A 13,307-nucleotide genomic window follows, 5' to 3' on the forward strand; every position below is an offset into this window, starting at 1 on the left:
CATGTAATGAATGGAGGGAACAAGCGACAAATTCAGAAACAAACTACAACAAAAAGAATTGTTCATTCTTGCACGGTGCACTATGCAATCAATTATCAGTGATTGGTTGAATCTAAAAAAAAAGAATTCTTTATGCTGCCTGCATCATGATCCATTTAGCCTGCGCGCATATATAACAGACCATTGGTTGGCGCTAATGGCTGTATGTACAGTGCATTCGGAACGTAATCAGACCCCTTCACTTTTTCCACATTTTACAATAAGGCTGTATCAGCTACACACACAATACTCAGTAAAGACAAAGCAAAAACAGGTTTTTAGAATATTTTGGCTTATTTATAAAAAATAAATGTATCACATTTACGAAAGTACTCGGTGCTTTGAAGCACCTTTGCCAGCGATTACAGCCTCGTCTTCATGGGTATGACGCTACAAGCTTGGCACACCTGCATTTGGGGAGTGTCTGCCATTCTTCTCTGCAGATCCTCAAGCTCTGTCAGGTTAGATGGGGAGCGTCGCTGCACAGCTATATTCAGGTCTCCAGAGATGGTCGAGCGGTTTCAAGTCCAGCCTTTGGCTGAGCCACTCAAGGACATTCAGAGACTTGTCCCAAAGCCAGTCCTGCATTGTCTTGGCTGTGTGCTTAGGGTTGTCGTCCTGTTGGAAGGTGAACCTTCACCCCAGTCGGAGGTCCTGAGCACGCTGGAGCAGGTTTTCATCAAGGATCTGTCTGTACTTTGCTCCATTCATCTTTGCCTAGATCCTGACTAGTCTCCCAGTCCCTGCCGCTGAATTCCATCCCCACAGCATGATCCTGCCACCACCATAGGGATGGTACCAGGTTTCCTCCAGATGTCACGCTTGGCATTCAGGTCAGAGAATTGAATCTTGTTTTCATCAGACCAGAGAATCTTGTTTCTCATGGTCAGAGTCCTTTAGGTGCCTTTTGGCAAACTCCAAGCGGGCTGTCCTGTGCCTTCTACTGAGCAGTGGCTTCCGTCTGGCCACTCTACCATAAAGGCCTGATTGGTGGAGTGCTGCAGACATGGTTGTCCTTCTGGAAGGTTCTCCCATCTCCACAGAGACACTAGGTTGATCTGTCAGATTGACCATCGGGTTCTTGGTCACCTCCCTGACCAAGGCCCTTCTCCCCCGATTGCTCAGTTTGGCCAGGGGGCCAGCTCTATCAAGACTCTTGGTGGTTCTAAACTTATTCCATTTAAGAATGATGGAGGCCACTGTGTTCTTGGGGACCTTCAACGCTGCAGAAATGACAATTCCTTCGACCTCATGGCTTGGATTTTGCTCTGACCATAAACTGTCAGCTGTGGAACCTTAATATAGACAGGCGTGTGCCTTTCCAAATTATGTCCAATCAATTGTATTTACCACAGGTGGACTCCAATCAAGTTGTAGAAACATCTCAAGGATGATCAATGGAAACAGGATACACCTGAGCTCAATCTCTAAAAACCTGTTTTCACTTTGTCATTATTGGGTATTTTGTGTAGATTGATGAGGAAAAAATGTAATTAAATACATTTTAGAATAAGGCTGTAACTAACAAAATGTGGAAAAAGTCCATGGGTCTGAATACTTTCGGAGTGCACTGTATCTAGCTTACTCGTGTGTGTGTGTGTGTGTGTGTGTGTGTGTGTGTGTGGCTCATAGAAAGTTGTAGAAACATGGGTAACACCTTTATTGGAATTCCTACACTGATAATGCATTCAGTGCAGGATGGTATCAGCAGTGGTGTAAAGTAGTACTTTGAAGTATTTTACTTAAGTCATTTTTTTTGTATCTGTACTTTACTATTTTATACAATTTATACTATACTACATTCCAAAGAAAATAATGTACTTTTTACTCCATACATTTTCCCTGACACTCAAAAGTACTTGTTACATTTTGAATGCTTAGCAGGACAGGAAAATGGTCCAATTTACACACTCAAGAGAACATCCCTGGTCATCTCTACAGGTACCGTGACCATCTTTCAGGGTCCAGGCACGACCGCCCGTGCTTCCAATGTCCTCATTCCATCCCAATGTAGCGAACTGTGACACCGCTTGGGGGTTTTGAGCCCTGGTCTCCAAGTCCGTAGGCAAACTTCATGCTAACCCCAACTAGCTACATTATTTAATCCTTTCCAGAGAGCAATTCCTCACATGTTCCTCACAATTCCTCACATGGTTCTCACATGAAATTCCTCACACAATTCCTCACAGTCCCTCACATGTACATGCCTCTCCGATGGCCTCACATGTGTCATCCAACTTCTGACACCAATATAGTGATTTGGGGGGAGAGGTGTGAGGTTCTGAGGTGAGCCACAAACTGCATCCTGAGGACTGGAGGCAGACCTGTTACCACTGCTCCAAGAGAGCCTGCTCTCTTGGGGAAGTGGTAATCATTCTTGTCAATGCCTATCAACAATGTATCACCTCTGAAACGACTATAGTGCTCAAGAAATGACATGATGATTTGAAGCTATATGCATCATGTGATAACATTTCTTGCCGGACAACATAAACAGTTATGCAGTGACAAAACTAGTAACAGTACCTTTTAGTTACCTTTTAGAAACTAGATAGCACTTTATGACAACTACTGATCTAAAAATGGCTTTATAAAATGGATTTCATTGAAAGTTGTTGATACTTATAAGTCTAACTAGGGCTCCCAAGTGGCGTAGGGGTCTTAGGCACTGCATCTCAGTGCAAGAGGCGTCACTATAGTCTCTGGTTCAAATCCAAGCTATATCACATCTGGCTGTGATTGGGAGTCCCATAGGGTGGTGCACAATTTACCCAGCATCTTACAGATTTGACTGAGGTAGGCTGTAAATAAGATTTAGTTCTTAGCTGACTTGCCTAATTAATTTTTTTTTTTAATCTGTCTCATCACATTATTCCAACAAGGAGTGTGTATCATTAGTTGAGCTTACTTGAATTCTGATAACTTGTCAGAGGACACACGATGTTACAAATGTTACTGTAAATTCATGCAAATGGTCTCTCTGTTGCTTGTTTTCACTGTCAATCATTAAAATGAGGTGGGGACCATTCTATTTCTATGGTGGGGAAAGAGACACGGCTGTCTGGTGGTGACGCCTCTTGGTGTCGGTGAAGCAAAGCAAAGGTTAGGGAAAAAAGGAGAGAAAAAAAACTTGTTCCAAAATGGCGACGAAGATCTGTCTGTCCATTGGAAAACAATAGAAATAGCAAAGAGAGGCAGTTTGATTGTTTGTTGTCGCAATTAGTTTTTTTGTTTTGCAGTCGACCTAACTGATTCGGAGACGGGTTGTGTGTGTTCTATATGGACTACTTGTGAGAATTATTTTTGAAAGTAGTCTGGGTATCATGCTTTTGTTATAGTTAGCAGGCTATCAAGCTAGCTACATCCGTATCTTGTTGCGGTGTCTGCTAGCTATCAAGTCACATTACTGCGATCTACGCCGAGGATCAGCTGTTAGCCAGGGAGAACATAGGCAACATTACTTTAGCTAACTAGTTGCAACGTAACTACTTTTGTTATTAGCGAGCTAACGTTCTTAGTGTTTTATATGTTGACGGTAATCGGTAACTTGACGTTTTATCCTGCCTAGTTAGCAGAAGTTATATTCTAGATAAATTTAGCTGACTAGTTTAGTAGAAACGAACTGAGCGTCACTTGCTTTAGCTAAGTTAGCTAACTTTCACCATGAGACAGGAGTGTTTGTTGTAGACAGAGTTAGCTTTAGCCAGCAAGCTAACCAGCTCCGTGAAGTTGGGTAAGTAACGTTAGTCAGCGAGGTTTTAATACATTTATAGTTTACTAATGTAAACTAGTGCAATGTTATGTTTGTTCTCACTAATACAGTCCAGTTTAGCTAGTTAGAAGCTAACGTACAAGTTGAAGGTTTTTCTTACTCGAACTTTGGATATGTTTGACCAGAGGAATGTTATGGAGACCCATTGATTGAATACTATAGCATTTTAGTAAGCAACTACCTACTGTAACGTTAGTTAGCTACATCTAAATAGGCACGTTATTCGTCAAACTCATAATGCGTATTTTCCATCAAATTAATTGAGCTCGCCTATTTAATATACATTACTTTATTTGTAGTTTCAACTTTCTTTCATGAAGGAAGAGGCTTGAATGAATTCTTTTCGAATTTGTCTAGCTAGCCAATGCTGGGGCCTTTTGCTAGCCAGTTATTGCGATAGTTTTTTTTCACGATGCGACGTAAGGTGCACTATATACTTTGCTAGTTAGCTAGGCAGTTTAATACTATATCTCAATCGTATTTTACGCCTGTTTTCTTCTGGCTAGTGAGAGTAAATGCCAACATTAGCAAGCCAAAGGTAGACTCTATGGAAGCACTAACGTTAGTTGATTCTCAAAGGTAGTGGGTATAAACGCCCACACTAAAAAGGAACACTAAGCATTTTATCCGGACTGTCGAAACCCGAGTCCAGAGTTTAAAAACACACTATTTATTGATGATGGCGGATTTTGTAGTGCCGCGACACAGTGCGGTGATGGAGCGTCTTCGCCGTCGAATCGAGCTCTTCAGGAGGCATCACACCAGCTGCGAGAACCGCTACGACAACACAGCTATGGAGCGGCTGGAGATGGAACGGCAGCAGACCTTTGCATTGCACCAACGGTGCCTGCAAACCAAGGCCAAACGGTCGAGTAAGCACCGCCAGCCACCACCAACCTCAGACCAGTCGGCGCAGAGAGGGTCAGGGACCGGGGGCAACAACGCAGACCTAGTGGAGAGTGGAACGCCAGAGCAGAGCAGAAACAGCACTTTGATTGCGGTAAGTGACTTATTTCTGTAATACAGGGGGTGGATGCAAATGCACGACAACGCTGATAACAGCTCATTGGCAGTCATTGGATTATCGCATTCCTGCAGTATTTTTGTTGTGTGTGGTGATACCAAGTAAATTTGTCTATAAGGAAAGCGCATTGCAATCATGTGCTTTGTGCTCTGCACAGTGTGCTGTGATTAGAACGGAAGAGTTGTAGCCAGGAACGTGCGTGCTGGCTGGTTGCTGTCACCTGATCTCAGTGGGCAAGTTCGTTTGGCATGGCCCGGTGCCCCAGTTGGCTGGATATTTATATTAAGGACCATTGGAGTGGTCTAAAATGTATTTGCTCCGCTCAGCAGGGGCACCGGGCAATGCAGATTGAACTCGACCAATGTTGTCATGCTGTGTTTACTAGGCGGTCTTTGGCTTGCTCCATCCATTCAGCGAATTCCACAAATGTTTTTCTGTGGCCAAACATACATGTCATGCAAGTGGATATGGAAAGAATTTAGGTTTTACAACAAGGCATATACTGTCTGTTTGCTTTGGGGATCAGACACAGTCTAGGATTTTTCAGTGTTGGTTTCTGGAAATGGTGCTTTCAGGTCCTCTACAAGCTGGACTGTTGAATAAAATTACATATGAACGTACTCTACATGTTGTCTCTGTGGTTGATCCTCTTGTGAGTAGGAATTTGAGACAATATATCCACAGGATAGTATAATTAAACCAACTTCGTCAAAAGCGCTGGTAGTGCGTTCTGATTTCTCTCACCTGAGGCATGTGCAAGACCATGTAAACACGTGCATGAGCTCGTCAAGTATGCATGCATTACTTGCATGTACATCCTGTGCGCATGATTCGGTTGATAAAAATCCGAATGCGCTACAAGTGTTTTGAGGAAGTTGGTTTAATTATACTTTCCTCTGGATATATTGTCTTAAATTCCTACCCACAAAATAACCAACCACACAGACAACTGGTAGAGTAAGTTCAAATGTAATTTTGTTCAATATTCTGGCTTGTAGAATACAATTTCCAGAATTAAACACTGAAAATCCCAGATGTAGATTTAGAAATTCAAATTCACTCTAGTCCCCAGGCAAGCTCTGTCAGTGAAGTTGTTCTGTGTCACACAGTGAGGTGTCTGCTAGTATAAGTGGTTCATGTATTGTTGGCACTCATGTTTAATCACATCCATTTTTGTCATGGATAGTGATGTGGCAGTCATGAAATTGCCAGCCGGTGATTGTCATGCAAATAACTGCCTGGTCTCACTGCAATTGACCTTTTTAATTAACATGTTTAGCATCTCTGGCTTCCATGCATAGCCTACAAGACACTGATGTGGACCTTTTTTGAACATCTACAATTTAAAGTCTCAATCCATTTAATATAGCCTACACCATCACAGTAAATCCATTTAGGCAGATCTAAAGAAACATTATGAAATTGGGGCGGCAGGTAGCCTAGTGGTTAGAGCGTTGGACTTGTAACTGAAAGGTTGCTATATCAAATCCCCGAGCTGACAAGGTATAAATCTGTCGTTCTCCCCCTGAACAAGGTTCATAGGCCGTCATTGAAAATAAGAATTTGTTCTTAACTGACTTGCCTAGTTAAGTAAAGGTAAAAAAAAAAATGAAGAAAATGTAGTTAGACACATTTCGTTGGACAACTGACTAGGTATCACCCTTTCCCTTATGTTAGTCCCTTCACTGGATATGCCATATGGCTGTGGTCTACACTAGTTTATTAACATTTAGCAGGCAAGATTTGCTTATTCACGTGACATGATTTCATATTTTATAGTAAGAACAATACAATTTAACATAGCTGAGTAAAATAGAAAGTATATTTTTCCCAAACGATTTCCGAGGCAGTGCGCACATGTGGCTATTCTGTGTTGGGCAGTTAACAAAGAAATGGGTCCTCCTATATCAGTCATTTAGAGTTGTTTATGCAACTGTAGTTGTGATATAAAGGTTACACGGAACCCAAACTGGCTGCGCGTGTGCGCCTTCGTGCATAAATGTATTTTGTCCCCCCACACCAAACGCAATCACGACACGCAGGTTAAATTATCAAAACAAATTCTGAACCAATTACATTAATTTGGTTGACGGGTCGAAAAGCATTAAACATTTATGGCAATTTAGCTAGCTAGCTTGCACTTGCTAGCTAATTTGTCCTATTAAGCCAACTTACTGTTGCTAGCTAATTTGTCATGGGATATAAACGGTGAGTTGTTATTTTACCTGAAATGCACAAGGTCCTCTACTCCGCCAATTAATCCAAACATAACGGTCAACTGAATCGTTTCTAGTCATCTCTCCTCCTTCCAGGCTTTTTCTTCTCTTGACTTTATATTGCGATTGGCAACTTTCATAAATTAGGTGCATTACCTGTCACTGACCTCGTTCGTCTTTACCTGTCACCTGACCTCGTTCGTCTCATTGGTTATACCCACGTGGGTATAACCAATGAGATGGTACCTGCTTCTATAAACCAATGAGGAGATGGGAGAGGCAGGACTTGCAGCGCGATCTGCGTCACAAATAGAACTGACTTTTATTTTAGCCCTTGGCAACGCAGACGCTCGTTGGCGGACGCAAGCAGTGTGGGTGCAATAATTGAATAATATAGATTTCTAAATTTATTTTGCAATGCACGCGACTGAGCGGTGTAGTCAGCCTGTAACACTCTGTTTTGATTCCAAATACAGTCTAAGGCTACAAGATGTGACTAATGATGATTTGAAAAAAGTTGTGTGAAAGTCAATCGCTCTGCTCTGTTTCTTGCGTAGGCTGCACACACTTCAAATCAAATTTTATTGGTCACATACACATGGTAGGCAGATGTTAATGCGAGTGTAGCGAATGCTTGTGCTTCTAGTTCCGACTAAGCAGTAATATCTAACGAGTAATCTAACAAATTCACAACAACTACCTTATACACACAAATGTAAAGGGATGAATAGAATATGTACATATAAATATATGGATTAGCGATGGCACGCGGCAAACTGTTTTCACACACGATTGCGCAATGTCTGGGCTCATAGTGAATTGTGGACTCTTTTCCCACGGTTCTTTTTTATGCCAGCCAGGTAGGCTACTCTGGTCGTAAAGCAAAACAATGTGCTATAATATTAGGAAAGTTTAGAAATAAATATAGTAGGCCTAGCCTATAGAAAGCTGACGGGATCCTCCTCTTTTCAATAAAGGCCATCAACTGTTTTCGTATTCAATTGCATATGCGATTGGAAATGTTGTGCATAGTAACCCTTATTTCATTCCATGCATCAACCAGCTATGAGGAGCTCTCTCTCTGCGCAACAGGTGATCCTTTTCTCCTCCAAGTCTTAATGTAAGGACTCTCATTAAGTGTTTGATATGATTTTCAATTGCTTTTGCATTGACATCAGAGTGATTAGAGGGACAGAGTGCTGAGTTACCCACCATTAGCGACTGGCCTCTAGCAAGTTTGGTAGGCTACTAATGACTATCAGAGAGCACTTTTTGAGAAGTTGCCATAACCGTTGAGTCACATCGAATTTAACTGCGGTCATGATTCGTGACTGTGGTGTGGCAGTATATACAGTCATAACGACCCTCGTCATGGATTTCTAAATGATCAGAAGGCTGATGGCACAGCCAAAGTGGGATACACACTTCTCATGAGACGGTCACATATTAAAAGATTCTGCAACTTTTTCTTGTGACTCAAAAGTAGCACTCAAGTATTCAATGAGTTCTTACACTTCCAGAACATTCTTGTCTTTTTCTATTACACAATGAACAAAAATATGAACTCAAATGTCAAAGATTTTACTGTGTTACAGTTCAAATAAGAAAGGCTTTACGGCGAAAGCATAAAATTAGATTATGTTAGGACATAAACTTCACAAGATAAACCACACAGCCATTTTCCAAGCAAGGACATGTATCACAAAAACCAAAGATGCAGCAAAAATATTCACTAACCTTTGACGATCTTCATCAGATGACACTCCTAGGACTCAATGTTAAACAATACATGTATGTTTTGTTCGATAAAGTTCATATTTATATCCAAAAACCCCATTTTTACGTTGGCCCGTAATGTTCAGAAAATATTTTGCCTCCAAAACTGCAGGTGAATCAGCACAACAATTTACAAAATACTCATCATAAACGTTGATAAAATATTAAACTGTTATTCAAAGAATTATAGATAAACATCTTTTTAATGCAACCGCTGTGACAGATTTCAAAAAAGCTTTACGGGGAAAGCACACTTTGCAATAATCTGAGTACAGTGCTCAGAAAACCAAACCAGCAATTCAGATACCCACCATTTTGGAGTCATCTAAAATCATAAATAGCATTATAAATATTCACTTACCTTTGAGCTTCATCAGAAGGCACTTCCCAGGTCCAATCCCAGGTCCATAATAAATGTTGTTTTGTTCGATAAAGTCCATCATTTATGTCCAAATACCTCCTTGTTGTTTGCGCGTTCAGTGAGCTACTCCAAATGTAGGAAGTGCGCCGACAATTTCACGCCGAAAAGTCCAAAAAAGTTTTATTTACGTTCGTAGAAACATGTCAAACGTTGTATAGCATCAATCTTTAGGGCCTTTTTAACCTCTTACATCTAGACGTTCCGCTAGCGGAACACCTGCGCCAATATCCAATGATGGGCGTGGCGCGAAATACAAATTCCTCAAAAATACACAAACTTCCATTTTTCAAACATATGACTATTTTACAGCATTTTAAAGACAAGACTCTCGTTAATCTAACCACACTGTCGGATTTCAAAAAGGCTTTACAACGAAGCAAAACATTAGATTATGTCAGCAGAGTACCCAGCCAGAAATAATCAGACTACCCATTTTTCAAGCTAGCATATAATGTCACAAAAAACAAAACCACAGCTAAATGCAGCACTAACCTTTGATCTTCATCAGATGACAACCCTAGGACATTATGTTATACAATGCATGCATGTTTTGTTCAATCAAGTTCATATTTATATCAAAAACCAGCTTTTTTACATTAGCATGTGACGTTCAGAACTAGCATACCCCCCGCAAACCTCCGGTGAATTTACTAAATTACTCACGATAAACGTTCACAAAAAACATAATTATTTTAAGAATTATAGATACAGAACTCCTCTATGCACTCGATATGTCTGATTTTAAAATAGCTTTTCGGTGAAAGCACATTTTACAATATTCTCAGTAGATAGCCCGGCATCACAGGGCTAGCTATTTAGACACCGACCAAGTTTAGCACTCACCAAAATCAGATTTACTATTAGAAAAGTTTGATTACCTTTCCTGTTCTTCGTCAGAATGCACTCCCAGGACTGCTACTTCAATAACAAATGTTGGTTTGGTCCAAAATAATCCATCGTTATATCCAAATAGCTGCGTTTTGTTCGTGCGTTCCAGACACTATCCGAATGGTAAATAAGGGTGACGCGCATTTCGTGACACAAATTTCTAAATATTTCATTACCGTACTTCGAAGCATGTCAACCGCTGTTTAAAATCAATTTTTATGCCATTTTTCTCGTAAAAAAGCAATAATATTCCAACCGGGAATCTCCTTTTCGGTAAACAGAGGAAAAAACAGAAAGACGGGGGCGGCCAGTGCACGCGCCTAAGCCCACTGTCCCCTGATCGGCCACTTGACAAAAGCGCTAATGTGTTTCAGCCAGGGCTTTGAATTACGTCATTCAGCTTTTTCCCGGGGTCTGAGAGCCCATTGGAGCCGTGGGAAGTGTCACGTAAGAGCAGAGATCCTTTGTAATGGATAGAGATGGGAAAGAAGGCCAAGAAATGGTCAGACAGGGTACTTCCTGTACAGAATCTTCTCAGGTTTTGGCCTGCCAAATGAGTTCTGTTATACTCACAGACACCATTCAAACAGTTTTAGAAACTTTGGAGTGTTTTCTATCCAAAGCTAATAATTATATGCATATTTTAGTTTCTGGGCAGGAGTAATAATCAGATTAAATCGGGTACGTTTTTTATCCAGACGTGAAAATACTGCCCCCTAGCCATAACAGGTTAACATAAAACTTCAATAATATTCCAACCGGACGATTCCAATGTATTGAAAAACGTTATGGAACACAGCTACCTCATCACGTGAAAGCGCGCCAATGAATGTCATTTTCTCAGTCACCAACTTCCCGGCCTTCTTGTTCACTCTCTGTTCACTGCAAAAGCCTGAAACAAGGTTCTAAAGACTGTTGACATCTAGTGGAAGCCTTAGGAAGTGCAAAATGAACCCTAAGTCACTGTGTTAGATAGGCAATGACTTGAAATGACTACAAACCTCAGATTTCCACACTTCCTGGTTGGATTTTTCTCAGGTTTTTGCCTGCCATATGAGTTCTGTTATACTCACAGACATCATTCAAACAGTTTTAGGAACTTAAGTGTTTTCTATCCAAATCTACTAATAGTATGCAAATATTTGACTCTGGGCCCGAGTATTAGGCAGTTTACTCGGGGCACGCTTTTCATCCAAAAATGAAAACACTGCCCCCTATACCTTACAGTTAACTTCTTGCGGATTCGTGGGACGCAAGCGTACCACTTCAAAAACTTCAGGTGAAATTGCAGAGCGCCAAATTCAAATTAAATTACTATAAATATTAAAGTTTGATATTGCACTTGTGATTTTATATCAAAATAAAGCTTAACTTGTTGTTAATCCAGCCGCCGTGTCAGATTTCAAAAAGGCTTTACGGTGAAAGCAAACCATACGATTATTTGAGGACAGCGCCCAGCACACACATGCATAACAAATAATTTTCAACCAGGGAGTTGCGACACGAAAGTCAGAAATGGCGATATAATATATGCCTTACCTTCGAAGATCTTCTTCTGTTGGCACTCCAAAAGGTCCCAGTTACATTACAAATGGTCCTTCTGTTCAATAAAGGCCTTTTTTATATCCATAAAAACTCAGTTTAGCTGGCACGCTTCAGTCAGTAATCCACTCGGGTTTCCCTCTTTCAAAATGCATACAAAATTAATCCCGAACGTTACCAATAAACGTATCCAAACAAGTCAATCAACGTTTATAATCAAACAATAGGTACCCTAATACGCAAATAAACAACATTTAAGATGGAGAATCATTATTGTCTTTACCGGAGAAAAATACCAAAGAACAAGCTCTCATCCACGCGCTTGGAAACACTACAGCCAAAATGGGAACCACCTAGAAAAACTACAATTTCTGGCTCATTTTTCCAAAACCCAGCCTGAAGCTCTTTCTAAAGTCTGTTGACATCTAGTGGAAGCCTTAGGAACTGCAATCGGGCATGATTTCGCCCTATTATAAAAGTGCCAGCCATTGAAATCAGTGGTAGGATGAAAAAAGTTTTTGGGGATGGTTTGTACTTGGGGTTTTGCCTGCCATTTCAGATCTGTTATACTCACAGACATTATTTTAACAGTTTTAGAAACTTTAGTGTTTTCTATCCAAATCTACCAATTATATGCATATCCTGCTTCTGGGCCTGAGTAGCAGGCAGTTTACTTTGGGTACACTTTTCAGCCGGACGTCAAAATACCGCCCCCTGTCCCAAAAAGTTAACCAACAATGCAGTTTTAAGAAAAATACCTAAAAATAAAGTTACAATAATTAAATAGCATCAGTAAAATAACAATAGTGAGGCCATATCCAGGGAAAATGGGTGACATATCTGAGTATGTAGGCCATGAAAGAACTGGGACATTTTCAGCTTCCAGAAATTGTGTACAGATCCGTGCGTCATGGGGCCGTACATTATCATGTTGAAACACGAGGTGATGGCGGCGGATGACTGGCACGATAATGGGCCTCAGGATCTCCTCATGGTATCTCTGTGTATTCAATTTGCCATCGATAAAATGCAATTGTGTTTGTTGTCCGTAGCTTATACCTGCCCATACCATAACACTACCGCCACCATTGGGCATTCTGTTCACAACGTTGACATCAGCAAACCGGTTGTGCAAACTCAGTTTCATCAGCTATCTGGGTGGCTGGTCTCAGACGACCCCGCAGGTGAAAAAGCCAGTGGAGTTGGAGGCCCTGGGCTGTGCGAGGTTACACGTGGTCTGCGGTTGTGATGCCGGTTAGACGCATTACCAAATTCTCTAAAACGACGGAGGCGGCTTATGGTAGAGAAATTAAGATTCAATTCTCTGGCAACAGCTCTGGTGGACATTCCTGCAGTCACCATGCCAGTTGCACGCTCCCACTTGAGACATCTGTGACATTGTTATGAAACGGCACATTTTAGTGGCGTTCATGTCCACAGCACAAGGTGCACATGTGTAATGATCTTGCTGTTTAATCAGCATCTTGATATGCCACACCTGTCAGATGGATGGACTATCTTGACAAAGGAGAAATGCTCACTAACAATTTTGTGCACAAAATTTTAGAGAAATAAGCTTTTTGTGGTTCTGGAATATTTCTGGGATCTTTTATTTCAGCTCAAAAAACA

General features: G+C 41.0%; 1 protein-coding gene across 4 annotated transcripts in view; it reads left to right on the forward strand.

Annotated features, from left to right (window-relative positions):
• The first annotated feature begins 3,107 nt into the window (after positions 1-3,107).
• Positions 3,108-13,307, forward strand: part of maml1 (mastermind-like transcriptional coactivator 1) — a 31,348-nt gene continuing 21,148 nt past the window's right edge. For 2 of the 4 annotated variants that reach the window (XM_014211983.3, XM_014211984.3), the window contains exon 1: positions 3,108-4,811. In XM_014211983.3, the coding sequence (XP_014067458.3) occupies positions 4,488-4,811 (324 nt within the window). In that variant the 5' untranslated portion in view covers positions 3,108-4,487. The remainder of the gene's footprint in view (positions 4,812-13,307) is intronic. The other 2 variants (XR_001330131.3, XM_014211982.3) reach the window with 1 other exon arrangement.

The sequence above is a fragment of the Salmo salar genome, chromosome 09 (assembly GCF_965601325.2).
Source record: "Salmo salar chromosome 09, fSalSal1, whole genome shotgun sequence".
NCBI lineage: Eukaryota > Metazoa > Chordata > Actinopteri > Salmoniformes > Salmonidae > Salmo > Salmo salar.